This window comes from Lipophrys pholis (assembly GCF_963383615.2).
Source record: "Lipophrys pholis genome assembly, chromosome: 20".
Taxonomy (NCBI): Eukaryota; Metazoa; Chordata; class Actinopteri; order Blenniiformes; family Blenniidae; genus Lipophrys; species Lipophrys pholis.
This window is the reverse complement of record NC_137648.1, coordinates 6,483,945-6,505,682: the sequence shown is the minus strand read 5'-3', so window position 1 is coordinate 6,505,682 and position 21,738 is coordinate 6,483,945. Positions and strand designations below refer to the sequence as shown.

The 21,738-nt window shown below is 41.1% G+C and overlaps 2 protein-coding genes across 2 annotated transcripts; one reads left to right on the top strand and one right to left on the bottom strand.

Annotated features, from left to right (window-relative positions):
- Positions 1-7,094: 7,094 nt before the first annotated feature.
- Positions 7,095-13,872, bottom strand: fbxo15 (F-box protein 15; the record flags this gene model as incomplete). The annotated part of the gene is made up of 9 exons (XM_080489941.1): positions 7,095-7,361; positions 7,457-7,581; positions 8,366-8,511; positions 9,143-9,225; positions 9,361-9,490; positions 9,589-9,792; positions 11,170-11,403; positions 11,822-11,926; positions 13,784-13,872. The coding sequence occupies 9 exons, from the start codon at positions 13,870-13,872 to the stop codon at positions 7,095-7,097; spliced, it is 1,383 nt and encodes a 460-aa protein (XP_080346067.1).
- A 3,455-nt stretch (positions 13,873-17,327) lies between these two features.
- cbln2b (cerebellin 2b precursor) lies at positions 17,328-20,631 on the top strand. The gene is made up of 4 exons (XM_080489782.1): positions 17,328-17,718; positions 18,131-18,669; positions 19,315-19,434; positions 19,533-20,631. Exons 2-4 carry the CDS (start codon positions 18,382-18,384, stop codon positions 19,728-19,730), a joined length of 606 nt encoding a protein of 201 aa, XP_080345908.1. The 5' UTR covers positions 17,328-17,718; positions 18,131-18,381; the 3' UTR covers positions 19,731-20,631.
- Positions 20,632-21,738: the final 1,107 nt, after the last annotated feature.

The window sequence follows — 21,738 nt, the reverse complement described above, 5'->3', positions numbered from 1 at the left end:
GCCACATAAAATGATGAGTGAACACAAAAAGCCCAGTAGAAAAGACTCCCGGTTTATAGTGCTATTTGATGTATTGGAAATGCCATACTGCACATGCACCATGGGGATGAAGGCTCGGAGCCTGTGTGGTGCAGTTGAATCAAATCTTATGACTCAGCGACATTTGGATGATCTGGCAGGCTTCCTTGGAAAAGCCCAGGTATCAGTGTGGCAGACTGCCCGACATATCTGTCTTCATTTGCTTTTTGTGACAGCTGCAAGTACGAGGAAATGTAATTCCAGCCACACTTGCCTGCTGTCATCTTTTAATGGGTGTCACAGGTAGGCGGCCCCACAGCAGAGATGTAATTAAAAGGTAATCACGCCGGCTTACTTCATTGTGCGTAATAGAAAAAAGTACAACTGCACTGTTCCTGTGGGGAGAGCGGAATGTACTATATGGATGTCACATGCAGTGTTATGCAAGTACTTGCAACTGATTACAGTTTCTGTGTGGAGCTTGCATGTTGTCCCTGTGGGTGTGTTGGTTTGCTCCAGGTATTCTGGTTTCCTAACACAGTCCAAAAACAGGCTTTTGCAGTTAATTGGTGACACTAAAGTACACTTAGTTCTGAATGTGAGTGTGTGTGGTTATTCATGAGTTTGCCCAGTGCCTTGTGTAGAGTCTGCCATGTCATCACCAGCAGTATAGAAGATGAATAGATGGATAGAGTTCCCCACGAGGGGATGCGTTTTTTGTACCCATGCATAACACCTCTTGCCGAAAGAATTGTGTTAATAAACTAAGGACAAGAAGAAGAAGCAGCAACAAACAGCTGAGATGAACTTCCAACATGCACGCATCAGCAGGCAGCACTTAGAAAGGTGAGCTAAAGTTTATTTAGCGCTACAAATACAACAAAGCTGTTGTGGATGTTGGTGTTCCTGACTGATTGTGATGCTGTCGGGACCGTTGTTAACAAGAGCTGTGGCTAACCCTAAAGCTAACAGCAATGTCATTATCGCTTTACTATGTTACAATAACATCAACAACATGTCACTTCATAATGTTTTGCTCTAAACACAGTGCAGTGTCACAACTGTCAGATTACTAGTAGACGACTTATGGAAAGTTCACAGTTGGTTCTGTTTGTGATATCTCACTCAGTTAAGTGCCTGTTGTAGCATTTCTACATTCGCCGACTGGATTTCGAAGCGAGCAGCAGTGACCCCCCCCCCCCACAACCCGAAGCCCCCTCTGTTTAATTTTTCATTTCAGGCCGAGCTGTAAGCAAGCAATGAAGATCTCAGCGTGGCACTTCACGGTAACAAGTCAGACACTAGCAATGAGTAGAGGTCCCGTGGGTATCCTCCAGTGTCAAAAGCCTAAACAACATGCTACTATGACACAGATGCAACTCCCCGCTGGGTGTTCAATAATTCATTGCCTTGTAGAAGGAGTTTACTGAGGAAATAAGCAGGGCAAGGGTGGGTGTAATTGAGAAAAATATACCACTGACAGTTAAGACACATGCTGTACAACCCATTCTGTGGCACGGCACTAGATGTTCAGTGTTTGTGTCCCTGAATTCCAGCAAGAAAACATCTGTTCCCCCAGTTCACACATAATAAAGGAGCCTTTCTCTGTGTGTCTCAAAATTCTGCCTCGCTGTGTTTTTGTCTCCCTCTCCCTCTCTTGCTTTCCCTCTTAATAGTGGTTCAGATCAATAGAGTATGCCTAAGGCACAGACCTTTGCACTGAAGCCAATTGTTCCAGGAACTCAGATGCAGCACAGCTCAGACCATTTTCTGTGAAATCTGTCCGCTTTTTTTCTCTCTCGCCATCCTCAAAATGTGCTACATTTAACATTTGCTTCAGGCCCAAAAGAAAACATGTTTATTTTGCTTAATGTCAGCATCATGCCTCGAATAAGCGATATCCACAATAACAGTGTCTTAGTTTGTAGGTAGATCAATATAGTTAGACTCTGAAAAATGCCTGATGCGTTATTTTTTTCTTGTTTTGGGAGGCTGCATGATGGTTAGTGGTTCGCCCTCTCACCTCACGGGAGAAATGCCTGGTTTGAATCCAGGATTTCCGTGTTGACTTTGCACTTTCTCCCTGTGGAGGTTTTCTCTGGATAAGCTTTCACCCTTCTACAATCTAAAAAGATGCTCCTTATGTGAAGTAGTGACTCCACATGGGTTGAAAGTAAGTCTGATGATAAATCGATGCGTGTTTTGCCCTGTGATAGAATGATGACCGGTCCACTGTGCACCTTGTTTCTTGATCCTGCTCTCTAAGCTTGATGAAGTCAAACGTAAACTCCACATTTCCATAGTTGATAATTGTTCTCCCAAAACAAGTTTTTATTAGTTTTTTTTCCCCTTGGAAACTGGAACTTGGATTTGCATTACAGCTCTGTATGCACCTCAGTATATCCGCATTGCTTCCTCTGTTTGTATTGGTTTCAGTCCTTTTCCAAGCACCTGATAATGTTGGTATAGCTTTGAATGCAGATGAGCCTCCGCTCCATGCAGCCCTTCATGTAAGATAGTGGAGCTTTCAGCTTTTTGGGCACTGTTGACACCGAATGAAAGGGTTTGTGGTTCAAGTCTAGGTTGGCCTGGGTGGCCTTTTTCTGCATTTTTGCATGTTCTTGTTGGGAATTATAACTGGTCAGAATAAAACCCAAGCACTGGTCGATGTCTGTCTCTGTCTCTGTCTCTGATCTCTGTCTCTCTCTCTCTCTCTGTCTCTGTCTCTGTCTCTCTCTCTCTCTCTCTCTCTCTCTCTCTCTCTCTCTCTCTCTCTCTCTCCTCTCTCCTCTCTCTCTCGCTCTCTCTCTCTCTCTCTCTCTCTCTCTCTCTCTCTCTCTCTCTCTCTCTCTATCTCTCTCTCTCTCTCTCTCTCTCTCTCTCTCTCTCTCCTCTCTCTCCCTCTTCCTCACTCTCTCTCTCTCTCCTCTCCTCTCTCTCTCTCTACTCTCTCTCTCTCTCTCTCACTCTCTCTCTCTGATGAATTGGCAGCCTTTCTAGGAATTATCCTGCCTTTGTCCATAGTCAGCTGGGAACAGCTCCAACACCCTGTGACCCTAAATTCTGTAAAGTGGTGGAGGAGATAGACGGGTGTAAGTACAAAACCCAAAACCTCAACCAACAGGAACACAAACCCAGCCAACACTTTAAAAGCAACAATGGACAATCGTTTTAATCCGAATATCTTGCTAAACATTGTTTGCCATTGAGCCATACTATGAAATTTAACCCTCTGCAAATTGAATACATTTGTTTGTCAAACTGGAGTCATTCTGAGAGTAGCGCTTGAGTGTCTAGATAAAAAGGTGAGCCTTGTTTAACCCCTATTCATTTAGAACTGGAACAGAAAGCAGTTTGGACTGCACCTGCCTACTAAACATCTGTTGAGAGACCAGGCAAACGCAGGATGTTACTGCAAGCGTAATACAAACTAGTGAGCCATGGGAAACTGCAGAAAGTGCTTCTACAGTATAGTGCATAATGTGCTGACTCATGCCATCTCTTTCTCTCTCTGGCACTCGCACTGAGTCACTTGTGAGGGGGGAAAATAGTGGAAGCAATTTCTTGAGACAAAGATAACTGTGTCCAGCTCTATTTAACTATAAGCACAGAAAACTGCAAATGCACATAAAGCATCTTACATTACATGTTCTCAAGTCCTATAAGTTTAAGTACCTCAAGCTGACAGAAAAGCCTTGTAAAGTGAAATTACCCATCATTTCGTCTGACACAGAGTGAAGTTTAAATGAGATAAAGTAGAAGACCAATGTAGTGCCTCAGTGGTATACAGCATTTTACAGCAATACCTCAACTGAAAGGACAACTGCAATAAAATACAGGAATAATGATAGCTGATAGTACATGCACTAAGAATGGTACTCTTCCTCAAACACTATGCTTTGAGCCCTGAGCCACAGAACAAGCAGGGGCTTGGATATAAATTGATTTCCCCCAAACCCGTTTGATCGCGATGCACCATTTTGGGACTGTCAGAACTTATTGGCCATCATTACATTACTGGTTGCTGCAATGTGTTTTAAAAAGATTATCAGTGATACTGTCAATGAAATAAAATAAATAAATAAAACACACACACACACACACACACACACACACACACACACACACACACACACACACACACACACACACACACACACACACACACACACACACACACACACACACACACACACACACACACACACACACACACACACACACACACACACACACACACACACACAATCTTCCTCCTGGTGAATTTCATTAGTTGACTGTTTTTCTCCATTGAGAGTACTAAATAGGGACTGTGTCGGTGGCTTCCGAGGCTGAATAGTTTGCGGGCCCAGCTGGTCACTCACAAGGGAGAGAATTAAAGGCTAAATATGGAAGCAATTTTCTTCCAAGATTAGCCTGTGAGGAAACTAAGAAAGATGAGTTTAATGAAGCTTTACGTCACTAAAATTGCCCATTCAGTAGTTCGCTGGTGGATTCTTTCTTAATTGTTATTTTGCGTGAAAGACTTAAGTTTTGATTAACATTCAGGCTTGTAATTGGGGTGGGGGGTGAAAAAAGGGCAGAGCCATAATACTCTCTGTGTATTATGGCTGTACAAAACAAACTTATAAAATAGTTTATAATTGCTATATTGACAATAAAGAAACATCTCCATAAGTGAGTTCTGTAAGTTTCATTGGAAGTCTCTTGCAGCAAAATTCCAATCCTTGATGATTTTTTACTTAAGAGAGCCATCTGGTGGAGGACAGCCTATATTAAACTATGCTCAGAAATCATAATTCTGTTGCATCTAAATGGTGGTATCTTTTTAAGTTCAATCAGTTAAAGTAAACTGAGCTCAGGCACCCAAACTTAATACTTTATGCAAATTCAAAACCCCAACATACTGCGCTCTCTGTAAAGACTGTAAAGATGATCTTTTCTTGCAGCCTCTCGACAGCCATCACTCTGACTGTTTGAATGACTTGCTTTATATGCCTGCCAGTCTATTACCGGCTCACAATTCTCTCGGCTGCCGGGTTTTCTAATAAAATGGGAATGAAGGATAGGCAGTTTGCAACAGATGGTGTGACAGTCAACAGTAGTTTGAAGGTCAGTGTGATGCCAACATGCAACCTGAACGCTTGTCATGACGCATATTGTTCAGTTCACGGAACAGGCAATGTCATTTGTTAGTGCATTGCTTGTTCAAATCGGCAATCCAATGGATGCTTATATGGTCACATATGATTGGTCATTTCAGCAGTACAAAATACTTCCAGGGCAGGTGAAGTGCTGTTAAACTTCATCAATTCAGCATCTATTCAAATCACTGCTTATGTCTCGTTTCAATAGCCGACCCTCGGAGGAAATACTGATTCATCCGGGGGAAATACCTTTTAATTTTCCCAAATAATTTGAGATCGACAGCCAGATATGTTGGTGGTGCATCTGAAATTTTTTTACATCTTTTCAAGGTGATGATGACCCTTTCTAAGGAATCAAAAGGAAGCCTGCGGAATCTCATTATCCAGCCTTATTGTATTGCCATCAGATTTCCAATCAGCAGCATGGCGACTGTTTTCCAACAACTGCTTGTGCACTGATTCTCCCACTGCAGCCAGACGTGGCCAGAGTGCGGACTTCAACTTAAATTTTTATCTAAAATGTATTTCTTAATATCTGACATTGAAATTGAGAAAATAAAAGGACTGGAGTATAAATACCTCACGAAGCGCAAAATGAACCTGATCTGTATAAAAACATTCAAAAGGAACCGAACTTAAATCTGATTTTTACAAGTGTGCCTTCATTTCTTCACAATTTAACATAATAGATGGAAACCCTTGATTAAAGGGTAGGTGCATTGTTCCTAACACCCACCCACATTAGTGAATAATCACATGAACCACAAAGAGAATGGAAAAATAGAGGAAATGCATGAAAGATATAACTTCAAAAAGAATCATGAACAACCGCGGATTATAAAAAATTCATTTCATATGTGCATACTTTGTGTAAACAAGGAGCACTACGTGATGAAAGCAGCTTTAAAAATGACATTACAAGGTCTCAATATGTTGAAAATTGAGTAGGTGACGGATGCACTTTTATTCATAACCTGCACTCACTTCTCCCACAATGCAATTAGTTGTACAAATTGTACAAAAAGTGACGCCTGAATGACTTGTCACTGGTATGGTAGAATGTAGGTGAAACCAACTATGACTGGATACTATGAAATGTTTAATTGGAGCTTTCAGTCATCAAACACTTTTTCAGACCGATGGCTCCTCCGTTTAAACTGAGCAGATCCAAATGTTCACGGGTATACATGAGTCACACATCAACAAAAGACTTACGAATCACTTGTTTATCTTCTTACATATCTGTGGCTTAAACACACACATGCAAATATATTTGATCAAAATATTGCTTAAGGAAGCACATCTGGATATCTTAACCTATAAAGAAAACAGGTTAAGAATGCTCCTCTCCTCTGTATCGGCCGTGTGCAAACAGCAGGAGGGACACAAATGATTAGAGAGAGACCAATATTATTAATTTGCAATTACATTTAGGATTCATCCATTGTTAGTGGCGCTTGTAAAGTCCCTGAAATCTATTCACCCATTAAATTCCAGTAGTAGGACACAATCCAGGAACTACTTCCTGCTGAATATCCTTAATGTACAAACAAACAAACCTTCATGGAAAGTGTTTTAACTATTGTGTGCAAGTGCTCTCAAGCTCTTACGTTTTAATTTTCTTTTTTCCATTTTCTAAAATTTGCTGTTGATTGTACAGTTGTTCCTCCTGCTGACTGTTATTTGAGTTTTCTTCACACTTAAGTCTCTCATATATTTCATGGATACAATAAATTCAACAAGACTATCTGACTTATGGAGTCATACATTAATTGAAAAATTATTTATGAGGAGTTAATTAGGTTTAATATACAATAGAATAATCTTTCAAATCGACATCACTTAAAACACTTCAATTCAATAATATATGTTAATTAAATGTTTATTATCAATGTTGACTTGTCTATGTACAGTAGAAGTGTATTAAGATCAGTAAGCGCGACTGAAATGCTCATTGACCCTGCAAACACTCACATAGATGATTAAACCGATGAGGAGAAACTCCTGTTCTTCCTTCATCCACGCAAACTTCATTTTCACCCGAGTGTCAGAGTCTTGATAGTGGATCAGGTAGTGCTCACCATCATAGTCGTAGGAAACGGAGGACTCCACTGGCTCCATGAACACGGGAGAGCTGACACACTTGAAGGGTTCTCTGAATTCGTCCAGCAGAGTCACACTCATTATGCAGCAATTCTGCGCGGAAAAGCAAACATTAATCCGTATTAATGTTTTGTTTTTTTCTCCCTCTGCATACTCATCAGTGTTATGACTTCATGCACATCTAATACCTGTATGGTGCCCTGCAGGGCCTCACATCGCCATGGGAGGAAGATGTTATCTGACATACGTGTGTGCTGGGACAAGTCTGTCCTACTAATGGCAGTAAGTTCAATCAATCCATCAGAGATCTGACCTGTAAAAGACAGTAAATCAAGTAAAACCTTAAGAGTACAATAAGTAGCTTTTTGCTGTCAGCTTATAAATGATGTACCAGGCAATTTCAGAACACACATATAATGTCTTTGTTAACGTGGATAACGTATATATGGACATTTTTGCAAACTCCAAAATGTATTTATTCCTCTACGTGCAGTAAAATGCAGAGAAGCATATTCTTCAGACTATATTAAGATGATATTAAGGTTGCAATAAAGCATTGTTTCCAAAGGATGGTCTTTGGGGACCACCTGGGCTGGGTGTTTTCAGACAGTTCTCTCCCCCAGCACACATGATTCAAATGAATGGCTCATCATTAAGCGCTGCAGAGGACTGCTAACAATGCATTACTCGGAATAAGGTATACTGGAACAGAGAGACATTGAAAGAATGCAGAGGTGAAAACCTTTAAAGATTAGAATGCGCTGAAGAAATAGAAATGTATTAACAAATTTGATGATAATTATGTATTACCATGAATATTGTAAAATGGAAATGTTTACATTGCACACAATCGGCAAACATGTTATTGGAGACTGCAATCAATATATCAATTTGTGAAATGTAACACCTTGTCTTTTTGTGTTGGTCTCTATCTGCAACTTAACAAACATCTGCATCTACATTAACACCTAAACACTATAGGCAGATACATCAAACTTTTTTCAAATAATTGCCCCATATGGAGTTCTGGAAATACTTCCGATTTCGTCACCTTCATTAACATTGTGACTGTGTAAACATGATGATAAATAAATTACTTCTGCGGCAGAAGAGAGGCGAAAAGCTCTCGGACATGAGCTCGCATACAGTGTTGTGGAGGGCAACGTGGAGGTGGTAACCATGGAGACCGTATTCGGGATCTGTGTCATCAGAAGGAGGTTTGACTGTTGGGTTTATGTAGGTACTGGAAAAAAAAAAAAAAAAAAAAAAAAGGAAAAGCATTGAGTGAACCTGAAACTACAGTTTGAAAATGGAACATTATGAGAAAGGCATTTCATTGAATAAGGCATTTCATTAAGTTAATTAGTTTTGTGAGCCGCGATCCAGATATACTGTAACTGGACTGTGTTTTCAAAGGAAGCCAGAAGAGGGAGCTATAGCCACACCAAACCAGAGAACAAGTCTCCCAGCAGGGCAGCAGATGAACACACACTATATAGGTGTTGCACTGCTTTATTTCTTTATTTATTTTTCCCCGTTTAATGATCAGTGACAAACTATAAAAGAAACCAACCCATTACTATCTTGAATTAGGATTCTTCATCCATCAATCTTCTACAACACTTTATTCTCTTCAAACGTATTATGAATAGAAAATAAGAAAAACAGAGGGTTCTGACTGCAGCCTGGTCACATTATTCACTGGTCTAGCAACTGGCAGCTATGCTGAGGCATCAGATCTCAAATCATAGTGAATCATAGACGGGTCACAGCAGGAGCAACAAATGGATCCTGTCAGTTATCACATCTGAAGGCGACACGGTGAACACCTGTGCGGCATGTGAGTAAGATGCACCTGTTCTACTGCGGCTTACCGAACAGAGGATCCCTGAGTGCTTCTCTCCACTAACTTTTCGAAGTGGAGGGTGAACATGATGAAGGCAACGGAGGGCTCACCCTGCAACAAGAGTAATACTTTACTGGCAAATTTGCTCCGCATTTTGACATTGAAAGAATATCCAGTTCAGTTGTTCAGCTGCTATGAGCTAACAAGCAATAATTACATCCCCTTGACTGCCTGTGAAGTAATTACTTTCCAGACAGCGATGGCAAAGTCCGGCTGCAGCAACATCAGCTCCACCAGACTGTCCTGGCCAATGACCTGTGCCCTTTTAGTATGAGTCTGCATGTCTACCTTTGCCATGAGGGACCTAAAGCCGGGTCTGATAGAGCAAACAAAGAATGAAAACATTTGGTTTCCCTGAGAGAAGAGGAGACTGTGACACTGAGAGAGGTGAAGATGGATGAGGGTTGTCTTTACGTCTTTAGGCCGGGGCAGCTGGGGGCTATCCTCCTGATACCATGGAGTTGAAGGGTTGAAATCTGCTGGCAGTTAGGCAAGGAGTCTCCTGCACTCCAGCACAGTGTCACCGAAGTCTGGGAAAACTGGGACCAGCTGAGCTCCAAAGTGCTCTCACGACCTGCCTGATCAGCGACCGTCAGTTCCCAGGTGATGTGCAGGTTTCTACAGAAAGAAAACATAATGCAGAATTTGACTGGAATGATTTTGAGGTGTTTTTTTTCCATTACACATGTAGTAACTATAAAGTAAATTAGGACATAAATAGCCTCGTAAAGACACAAATTGTATTACACTACAAAAATGTTACTACTTTATCTTAATATTTTACCAATTTGTTTGATTTCAGTTTCATTAGGGAAAATAATGAGCTTAATTGTGGTTACATTTGTCAGCAGCAGGGAGTAGTACGGCTCCTTTTAAACCAGTCTCGCAAATGAAATGATATGCAGCGAATGAAATGGAAACCAGCTGTTGTAATGAATCTCTTGATCCAATTCTGTCTAAACTGTGATTCAGGTCTGCCCCCACTGTGATGCAGCCGGTGTCTCGCTGAGGAACCATCCAATATCAATTAAGTGGGGGAACAAAGCCAAAAAACTGGAGCAGCCCAAGAGGCCCGAGATGACACAGGGGATTTCGCCCAGCACCGTCTATATGTGTGATTTCTTGTGAAATGATTATTACCAAGGTAAATCGCATGCTCCTCAGTGTCTCTAACAGACAAACCCCCATGGGGAATTGTCTGAGTTGGTGGGAGGAAGGAGGAAACAGCAATGTGTGCATGTACACGTATGTGTGTGCGTACGTGTGCACTGTGAATGACGGGTTGGGGGGCTAAGTAATTTATTTCAACAATTCAGACAGCCTCTGCAAAGAACACAATTATTTCTACTTCCCCTCTGTACCACAGCGACGACCACAGAACTCAAAATTGAGTGCTGCACAGCCTCTAATCAGAGGTTATAAAAACACAGCAGAAACCACGGTGGAGGTGGTGGGGGAGCTCTCCCTGGTGTGCTGGCATCCCCCTGAGCAGACATCACGTTCAGACAGAGACCTCCTTTCTCACCTTTAATAAGAAAGTGTCATTAAGTGCAATATGAAAAACAAACCATACTTTGTTTTTGATTCCCCCGCAGCTTCAAACTGTCCTCTCGTCGCTTTCCCTTGAACTTTCTCGACAGCGAGGGGGGAAATCTCTAAAGTTTTAGTGTTTGCTAACAAAGCGGAGATGCCTCCTAAAGCTGCCTCGAACAGATGGCAAACACAGATCAAGGCATTTTTATGTACAGCATGATAAACACTTCTCCTCTCAGCAGAAATAAAAGATTAAAAATTTTTTAAATTGGCACAATGCTTAACAGAGAGCTAATGTTCCTTTTTTTTCCCTCCTCTTCGGAACCTAAGAGTTTTAAATTTTAGACAAATCAAAAGACACTTGGACCGCCTGTTTACTTGCATCTGCTCAATCAAGTAGCGGGAACATTTAACTAACACGCATTGACGCATTTCTTCCACTTCTACATTCGGCTACTGCACCTGAGCGCTCGCTCGGTGTGGACGGGCAGCCCAGTGTGAGGGCTGATGGGCTGAAGGAGTCTTTTCCACTTCTTCATGTCAAGAGTGCCTGTCGTCTTAAAGTACAGCCTCTTCCAGTAGCCCGCAGCTCGATCGTGCAAGTCCATCATGTCCACCGTCTCCACTAGCCCGAGCCTGCGTCTTCCTTTTCTGTACTTGCTGAACTCTGCGATGTATATCTTGTTCCACAGAACGCTGCAATGGTGGAAATTAGAAAACAATGCATGTGCTGCAAGTACAAACAATAAAGCTATGTCATTAATAAGTGATTGAATTATATTATAGAGGTTTGTTAGGCATTCCTAATGCAAGTCAGGCAATCTACATTTGCAAACTTTCCAGGGGGAAAACTTATGCTTGTGGAAACTTTGAATACAAATTGATTTGTCAGTCTTCAGAACACTGATTCAGAAGGTCAAAACAATTTCAAAAAAGAACATTTGCGGTTTCGTAGCCTTAAGTAACTCTATCTATTTTTAATGAATGAATGAAGATACGTGAAACACCCCGTCTTGCAAAAACACTCTTTACTCATTGATGGATTAGATTAAACACACTTGTGTATTTATCATACTGTATCTGTTGCATCTGACAAACTGTGGATGTTACTTACTTATCGTTGGCAAGCTGATAGAAGAGCTTATTGATGTGGCTGATGCTGAAAAGTGCCGAGGCATCCAGGTATGACAGAATCTTAATCAGTATCTCAGATGGCAGGCTATAGAAAGGATAATTAGACGTCACTACAAAGGAGTGACACAAGTGTTTTCATGCATCGTCTTGTTCAGTTCGCAGTCCATGAGATAAGTTTTAAGCAGGAAACTTGGCAATCTTATTCTTGGGCCTTAACAAGAAAAAAGTCCTATCAGTGTTCGTCTTTAGAAAAAGAGAGGAAACAAAATAGGAGTTATTTACAAAGAAATTGTAGTAGAAACATAAACCTAAATCAGAATGAAAATCAGAATGAAAAATATATTTTTTTCTTTTTTTAAATGCAGTTTTGTAGATTAGGGATGTTGTTTGTACCTGTAATTCAGACATATTGCAAATTCTTGTCTGCTTGCTCCTGTCCAGCCTGATGATGTCATTGCTGCCCAATTAATCCACTTGAGCAAGTAATAAATTCAATTTAGAAAAAGCTGCGTGGTCTATCACTGACATCTCAAAAGGCAAATGAATAAATCATAGGTGTAGGTGTTTTAACAAGGTTAACGATACATATTTCACCTCAGGCTGAGTTAATCTCGTGCAGACTTGAACAACTGTGAACATTCATGCTGTTTTCTGTGGTACCTTCTTGGTATTTGTACTGACGTTAATAAGGCCAGGAGAGGTGAAGGGAAACTCACAGCGGCTTCATGTTACTGCCTGTGTAAAACTCATAATGAAAACATATAGTTTGTTTAGCACTCTTGCCTCACAGCAAGAACATTGTGGGTTCAAATAGCGGCCAGTTTGTGTGTTCTCCCCATGTGTACGCCGTAATGCCAGTGTGTGTGCTTGTCTGTTTCTCTGCGTTTGTCCTGTGATGGACTGGAGACCCGTTCAGGGTGTATCCTGCCCTCACCCATAGTTAGCTGGGATTGGCTCCAGTGCCCTGCGACCCTGAACAGGATAAAGCGGTTTATAAAAGATGGGTGGATGGGTTTTCATAGAATTTGGCATTACTCTGTGAAGAGTGCCACAGACATTTGAGGGGAGCACAACAGCAGGAAAAGGGAAATGTTAGATAGATAGATAGATAGATAGATAGATAGATAGATAGATAGATAGATAGATAGATAGATAGATAGATAGATAGATAGATAGATAGATAGATAGATGCGAGTTAAGAGGTTATGCATGTGATGAATCTCTTCAACACACAATTTGTATGCTGAATATACTGTAAGTGTAATGGAGACAAGTTAAAGTAAAGCAAAAATAAGCAAAACCATATGTGCAATAGTTATGAGAATTGCAGACTATAAATCAAGTTGGTAACTGTGGTCAGTTCAATATGGTTCAAGTTCTCTGAGGTGGAGCTCATCCGCACAATTTTGAATTGTTAAAGGGTTAAAAATAGAGATTTGTATGCATCAAAATGTAAGACGAATGAAATACCTTGGAATAAATGGACTTAAAGTATAAATTTGTATTCATTATTGATGAAAAACCATGATGAATGAGGAATAATGAGAGATTTTATCATGTTGATAAAATGCACGTTTTAGAAATGAATTTATTGCATGTGCAATGCAAACAAAAACAAATTTCCGAGCAAAACCACTGAATAAAGAAATATAGGCTAGACATGTATGTAAGTGTGCTGGCTTCTGATGGCCTGTGATGTTTACAGCCTCACTTCAACAGAAAAGGATTGTTAACTTTGAGCATGTAGTGAACTGTCCTCCACCGGCATTGATTTTTTTTACTGCAGTAATTGTGTTTTGTGGCAATAAATCCTTAAACTCAGAGAGCTATAAAGCCTTGACTTGTCACGGTTTGTGAAGGCAGCCGGGCTGAAATGCTGAACACCACAGAGGTAAGAAAAAAAATCTAAACATATATATGTGAGCTGTTACTGACAGATTACCTTTCCATAAAGTTCTGAGTTGAGGCTGGAGATGATTTTTTGCCTCTTTTCAACGTCCTGGAAACCACCGCTTTCGACGCTGTTGCCATGTTTTACCGGTGTTTCGGATTTACTGGTTTCCCTGATAACTGGTGACGGACTTCCTTTAGCGTCCCTTTTGTTAATAGCAACACGCCGTACGCCAGAGGAAGTTGGTCACTCGTCAACAGGAAACCCACTTAGTTCGAAACACAGGTCCGGTACAACTTGATGAGTTACACGATAGCTTACATTTCAAGTTTCCAAGCCGTAAAGACAACGTTCAGGGTGTAAATACCATTATGTAGGCCAAATAAATGGTGTTTCTTGTTATTTTACAGTATAGTAGTCGCAGAAGAGTAACTTCGCGTCACGTTGCCATGGCGACACCCACACCACTTCCGGGTAGATGTTTAACTAAAATATTAATATTAAAAAGTTCATTGAAGTCAACTACTCTGCACTTGAACGCCAGCCGATAATTATTGGTTTCTATTCCTTTCAACTTTCCATTTCTTTCAACTTAGTACATGTACTATACAGCCCTTCCATGAAGTAAATCATCCCTGTTTACATTTCTCATAAAGAAAGCTGGGTGGTCTGAATAGAGAACTCCTCATTAAAGAACATCTGAGGCTACTAAAGCAAACACATTATTCTACTAAAGTACAAAGGAATAGCTACAGACACAGTTTTGTAAAGGGAGTTATTTCAGCGCATTACAAACCTTGAATGCCAATTTTAGTATAAGAGTAAAAAGTAGCCCTTCAAAAGCCATTCATGTTCTTTGAGAAAATTACTTTATACATTGCCATTATATAGACCTTTTTCTTTAATGCCTTGCCTCCCCGAAATTGCTTCTTTGCCAGTCTTCCTTTGTTCAATGTGAAAAAAAAGATCTCAACTAGATTCTCCCATTGATATCATATCCATCTTGGCTTTTTGGCCAATTCTTTATAGTTTCCCCTTTTAAACGTTTTCATGGTATAATGTATCCGATGAATTCCATTAAACCAATAGATATGTGAACTAAAGTGCATACAACGAATAAACTAAAATTACATGTACTTTTTATTAAAAGTGTAACTGGTGATTATTGGTGGATGGGCTGGGTAGAATGTTGGGTCACAGCAATTTTATCAAAATTTGATTGGAAGGGCAAAGTTTGGTTGTAATGGTCAACAAGCAACATGGATAGGTGCAGCTTTCAGAAGACTGTCAAGCCAAGCTTCACATAATAATGAACTGAAGTTCGAGTCACTGTCTCATGAGCCGCCATACACAGTTGTGTCGAGGAGATTGATGAAATGATTGTATTTCCATTCCAAATCTGCCTGAACCAGAAGTGATTTGACACGAACAGAACCGGAACTCAACTAAGTCAAAGCAATGTACCAGGAGCTTTCGGACGTCATCACGCTTTTGTCTGTGACATATAAACATATTTGCCTGAAGTTTCAATTTTCGGATTGTGAAGTTGTTTGAAGTTGACATTATAAAATGTTTGAATATTTTAATGTGCTTGTTTTCTCCATGGGCCATACGTTCTGTTTATCAAGATGAAACAATAAGGCTTGAAATGTTTCAGGAGGCTGCACTCAGATCATTGTTACCCATAAAAAAAAATATATATATATAGCATTTACGCTTGTTTGAATATAGAATGTTTGGTTTACAGTGTAGCGAACTGCTTTTGCCCAAAAGATATGTACACAGATAAGTCAATGCTCAAATACCCCTTACTGTATTCTTTAGCAGGTACAGTGCAAGCCGATGTAACCGTTCTCTGTGTTACCTATGAAGCTCATCATCATGGTGCTACTTCTCCCCTAGGAACAGGCTAGATTGTTGCTATTTGCTTCCCCACACATGTGAAGATAGAGGTCACGTCCCACTGATGTAACACAAGAAAGATATAAGGTCCCTCTCTCTCTCTCTCTCTCTCTCTCTCTCTCTCACTCTCTCTCCTCTACATCTGTGACACAAAATCCACAAATGAAGTTTGAGAGTATGACCTCATTTCTAATAGGAAGACACTCTCATTCTCATTTCAAACTGCACACAGATGGATGGGCAGACAGATGGACAGGAAAATATATCATTCGAAACTGGCTATTTCAGACCTGGTGAAGCATATGATGGTGTGACCAAAGTGGATGTCAGTTGATCATATTCATTACATGCATACTATTAGGAAGTAGCGCTTCAATGTGTATGTAGGTGTGTGCTGAAATTGTGCCACGAAAAGGAATTTTCATTGGATCAGAATTAAAAAATAATAATTACAAGAGGACTCATGCATACGCATAATAGAGACAGAAAAGCAACAAAAATGTACAGACTGGGGAAAAGTCCTTGGCTTTGCAAAAGCAGATGGCCTGCTTTAAGACCATCACATAATCGACCTCCCCATTTCTGGAAGCCAGTAGGCTCTGCTGGCTGTCAGGGAAAATAATCATAACGCTGTTGTCAGTCCAGCTGATCAGCTTGGCTGATGGAAGTGAAGTCCCTTTCAGGGCAACAGCAGCCCGTGGTATGGTAATGCCGTGTAGGCCACATCCCTTTTCCTTGCATGTCCCCGTACTTGACATTTGATGTTTTCAGTAGCTATGTGTCCTTCTGAGTGCCCGAGGACAGTTGTGGCTCTTGGATACCTGATGTCACTCTTCCGCTTGGTTTGTCAGTCAGCTCTGACAGTGCAATGTGTGTCAAATGGGACTGAGAACGAAGGCTAGGATTAACGATGATAAAGTCTAAAATAATGGCTTTCCTTCTGAGTGGATGAGTTTGCATGTACTGAAGCATCAAGCAGATATTTTTCAAGTCACAGATTCTATTTTTGGGTCAGATTTTTCAAATCTGAATCACTGTGACATTTTATACCTTCAGAATTGTTTTGTCCTCTTATGTAAGACATTAAGTTGCAAGTCGATGGAGTACAAATCCCATGTGTATGCATAGAAGAGAATACATATTTTATCCCACTATTTACTCAAGTGAATGGAGCAGTGGACAGTTTCTGTCCAAGTGAGTGACATGCACATTGCAACCCATATCTTTAAGCAGTAAAATGACAGCTCATTAAAGGGCTTTTGTGAGAGTTCACCTCTCATGAAGCCCGCTTTCAAATCACTCAGAGATGTGGAGCACTGATGGGGATCCTCTGCACAGCTCCTCAGGTGATGACGACATGTCAGGATTTTGAAAAGAAAAGGAGAAGTGTGGTAACGAGGGGTGGTCTTACTTTAGTGGGCCATTTTTTTAACTTGTCACCTGCTTTAAACATGCGTGTGTTGTATTTTTTGATATGCAATATGAAGGTGACAAAGTTTTACGATGCATCGGTACACACAGACATGCCTATTAATGAAACACAAGTTTATGGTCCGAAAAAGGTTCATGTTTAGGTTTTTCATTCCTTTGATGGCAGGCTTGAACTCTCTGCACAATCGATATCCGCCACTGGATGGCGCACAAGTATCTTTTTTGGACTCACAAAATTGCTCGTTTAAGTCTTAAATTAGTTACATATACATGCATGCTGAATGTACCATACAGCAGCAAGGTTATTCGCTACAGCCCCCTTCATTTTCAGATTAATCAGAGCGAGACATGAGAAAACCCACTGCATATAAATGACAGACACTCAGAGCAAGTGATCTTTGCCTTCCTAAGGGGCCGTGAGCTCAGAGCCCTGGACTGATTGATATGTAAACAAACCCATTAGTTCACGCATGTGCCTCTAATTGCGGAATACTTCTGAGGAGTCTTGTTGCAGTGGCTACACACAAAGACTGGGCGTGAGTTGTCCCTGAAAGGCAGCGCAGAGACTCGTGCTTTTTTGCACCAACGATGTGAGCGCTCAGTTCACAGTCTGAAAGAGACAAGAGAGCACACCAGCAGCATGGACAACACAGGTAGGTCGTACTTTGGTTCTATTCCTACAAAGATATTGCTAAAAAAAATATCTTTTTGTTTGTTTTTTTTTTTGTTTTTTTAATCAACCAAGACGAGTGGAGACAACGATTACTGTTTTGGAGGGGATTGTAGTGTGGTGTAAAGTACTGCGCAGCTTCTAAAACTGAACACCAAGTAAAACCACCAATTGTTGGTTTGATGAAAGACGTGCCATTAGAAAATCATTAATTTTCATCGGGAGATTTTCTATTTTTGGTGTTTGCTATTAGCAGCTGCGTTTTCCTTTACACACGACAGCCGTTTTACGCACACGGTTTATACGAAGTTGAGCGACTAATCAAAATGATGTTACAATGTTTCTACTGTCTGGCATAACAATGGAACATTTTTTATTTTATCTTGTATTATCAGGATTTCTTACGACAGTTATCTGAACACTCCCAAAATCAACTAAGACGCACAGGAGGGAGGGGAGTCTCAGCCGGAGAGTCTGAGTGCGTCTGTGTGTCAGAGGGTGTTTCAGAGAGTGAGGGAGCATCACACACAGAGGAAGAGAGAGGGGAAGAGTGAAGGGACCAAGTCTGGACCAGGTGATCGAGTACTAACAAACCTCCAAGGGGCTGCCGGGTTGTATCATTGTATACGGGATCAGCGATCCAACCATGGTACCAGCGCGCTACCCAGGACGCTGTGCCATCGTGGCACTGGCCCTCCTCTTGGGATGCGGTGTGGCTTTCTGCCTCGGCCAGAACGACACAGAGCCAATCGTGCTCGAAGGAAAGTGTCTTGTGGTGTGCGACTCGAACCCTTCCGCGGATGGAGCGGTCACTTCATCACTTGGCATTTCAGTCCGCTCCGCTGGGGCAAAAGTGGCTTTCTCTGCCGTGCGCGGAACCAACCACGAACCATCAGAGATGAGCAACACGTCAATGACCATCTACTTTGACCAGGTCAGATATGTTCTGAATTTACCCCTGACCGTCCGACAAAAAAAAAAAAAAAAAAAAAAAAAAAAAGTGGGGGGTGGGGGGGTGGATCTCACATATACACTCTGGGTTCGTTCAATTTGCCATGGATGCGCACAACTTTATAACTTAATATCATGTTTCAGTGATTATCTTTCACTGCTAACGCTCTGACAACCAAAAGCCTATTTTCCCGACCAAAACCAGATTGTTGCTTTTCCCTTTGAAAATTCTACAACTGGTGCTGTGCGTAATTGCCTGATTTGGAGACGCGCCACCAAAGCAAATGATCATTCATGTGGGCTCATTTACCACATATGCGTCTGAGGCCCGTGCTGCATTTACATGTGCACTGTGTAGCTTCGATGTTCCAATAAGTTTTCACGGCTGAAGTCTTTGGACAGCGGCCTGCTATACGCATAAATTGGGAACCATCCCAAACTGCGAATGAAGCGCATCCACGCTTGGCAAACCGTAACAATGCTTTCTGATATGCCTCCCTGCAGTCACTATATGTACATCAGACACAAACAATACGTTACCTCAGAAACAGCTGGTATGTTGAGTGACGCAGGGGGGAAAAGTACACAAATCAAGCACTGTCTGACTCTGCTTCCTTTCTCGTCACAGGTTTTAGTCAACATCGGCAACCATTTCGATCTCAAAGCGAGTGTTTTCCAGGCTCCAAGAAGGGGGATCTATAGCTTCAGCTTTCACGTAGTGAAGGTATACAACAGACAAACCATACAGGTGAGTGGTTAAGAAATAGGTGCTCTCAGCATTCAGAGGAGCATGAGACTCAACTCCAAACTGTTTTATTCTTATTCTGATTTTGCTCCTTCGTGCAGGTGAACCTGATGCAGAATGATTATCCGGTTATATCAGCTTTCGCCGGTGACCAGGACGTTACGAGAGAGGCGGCCAGCAATGGAGTTTTGCTGATGGTTGAACGGGAAGACCGGGTCTATCTGAAGCTGGAACGGGGCACTCTCATGGGCGGATGGAAATACTCCACCTTCTCAGGCTTTCTAGTCTTTCCTCTATAATCTAATCTGCGATGGCCCACGTCGCACGGAACTCTTCTTTAGGTTGAAGAACAAACAAACAAACAAAAAAAAAAAAAGGAAAACAAAAAACAAAAACATGCCATTTATTTTTAACTTAAATAACTGTCAGCCAAGGAAGCCGACGAATATCTGTATACCTACACTCGTCCACTATCTAGTCAAATATGAACGTTTCCTTGGAGTTTTCAAATATCCAAATCCATCAGTCAACTTTAACGCAATGGATGATTAAACGTATCGATCGGCAAGTGGCGCGATCTCGTCGGGTCCGTGGATTTTTTTTTTCCTTGCTGGGAAAACAAACGTGGTCGACGTACAAGCGGGTGTACCTTGGAAAAATGGACAAGGGAGAAGACAAGGAATGAAGGAACAGATGCCCTGGACAGGGCAAGTGTGTTATGCTCTATTTTATGTTTGTATAGCCTTAAAGAATATACGGTTTCCGTCCAAGTGAAGTATATGGAATTATGGACAACCACAGAAGAAGTGCTTTCACGCCCAAGGCATTTTTTGCACGAATGGAAGTTTCTTTTTTTTTTTTTTTTTCTTTATGTTTTGTGCTGTCAATGGTGTTGCGTTTGGATGCTGAACATATTGAAAATAAGCCAAATGTAGGCCGCCGACGAGTTTATTAAAAGAGAAAAAAAGGCGACATATTTCAGCCACCGGAGACAATTTAGAGCCCTTTTATTAAAAGAAAAGATAACTATATAATTTATAAAGTACATATTGACATTATTGTGTGTTCTACATTTCGGAATCTGCGTAGCTTTGACTGATTTAATGTTCAGTGACGTTGCTCACCAAATGTACATTGTGGAAATAATAGAAGAATCCCTATATGTCCCGCTTAATAAAAAGATATTGTATTGTATAGGCTAAGCGCATTTATCACTTTTTATTCACCATGCTTTATACTGAACGTGGTAAGAGTGGAGCTTCCCAAAAAAAAATAAAAAAGTGTTTGTACATTCAGTGAAACTCGAAGGCCTCAGGAGGATGCAGAGGTACGGTCGCTGTCCGTGGTGCTGAAACGTAGCGTTGGGTTTCTCACTGAGGCGCGCAACAGCCTGTTTGCAGTTAAGATAGTCACAAACAAATGGACTGATTTAGTTTCTAAAAAGAGAAAGGAAAAAAGAACCTGCTTCAGTTTTTAGACAATTTTGGAACTTTTTTCTCATTGTTGCGGATTAGAGACTGTTGCCAGAACTGAAGTGTAGGTGCTGACCGGAGCAAGCCTTCCTGATCAGGTTACAGCAAAGTACCGCTGCTGTGAGAGCTCTTCTGCACTGCTCAAATCTTTCACGGAGAGTGAAGCAAACCCAGCGCGAAATACACGTATCCATAGCTGATTAGAAGAGAGTGCTAAATAATCCGAAGTGTACATTAACAAGCGTTTAGTTTCCGTATTAAATCCCCCAATTGGATGGCATCTTGCTTGAAAATCAAAGTCTTTTAATATTACTGCCCATCCACCCACGTCTCTCTCTCTCTCTGTCTCTCTTATTCTCACTCTCTCTCTCTATCTCTCCCTCTCTCTGTCAGCACACCCCATCTCAATTTAATTTCAAGCTACACCTGAGTCAAGATCACTGAGATAAATCTGACCAATCACAGTCAGAGAGGCAACCCCTGCAAGATGTGTCCTACATTATTTACACGAATGATGTTGATGATGATTATTTGCGTTTCATGTGATCATATGAGCTGCAAGTTTGAATTTTGCGTAAGGATAAAGTTCCTGACTCAACCTGAGTAGTTGAGTGTTTCGGGGCTTGGTCAGTGACCGGCAGTGGTGACCTATCAAGAGTTTGGTCTAAACCTGCAATTACAAACTCATTTTAATTATTACAGATAGATTTTTTATTTTTTTTAAATGAAACATAAAATCCTCTTATCATATACTACTGCCTGACAAAAAACAGAACCACATTCTTTCCCTTGGGAGGACTTAGTGCAACTTGCCAGTGATAATATATTCAAACAA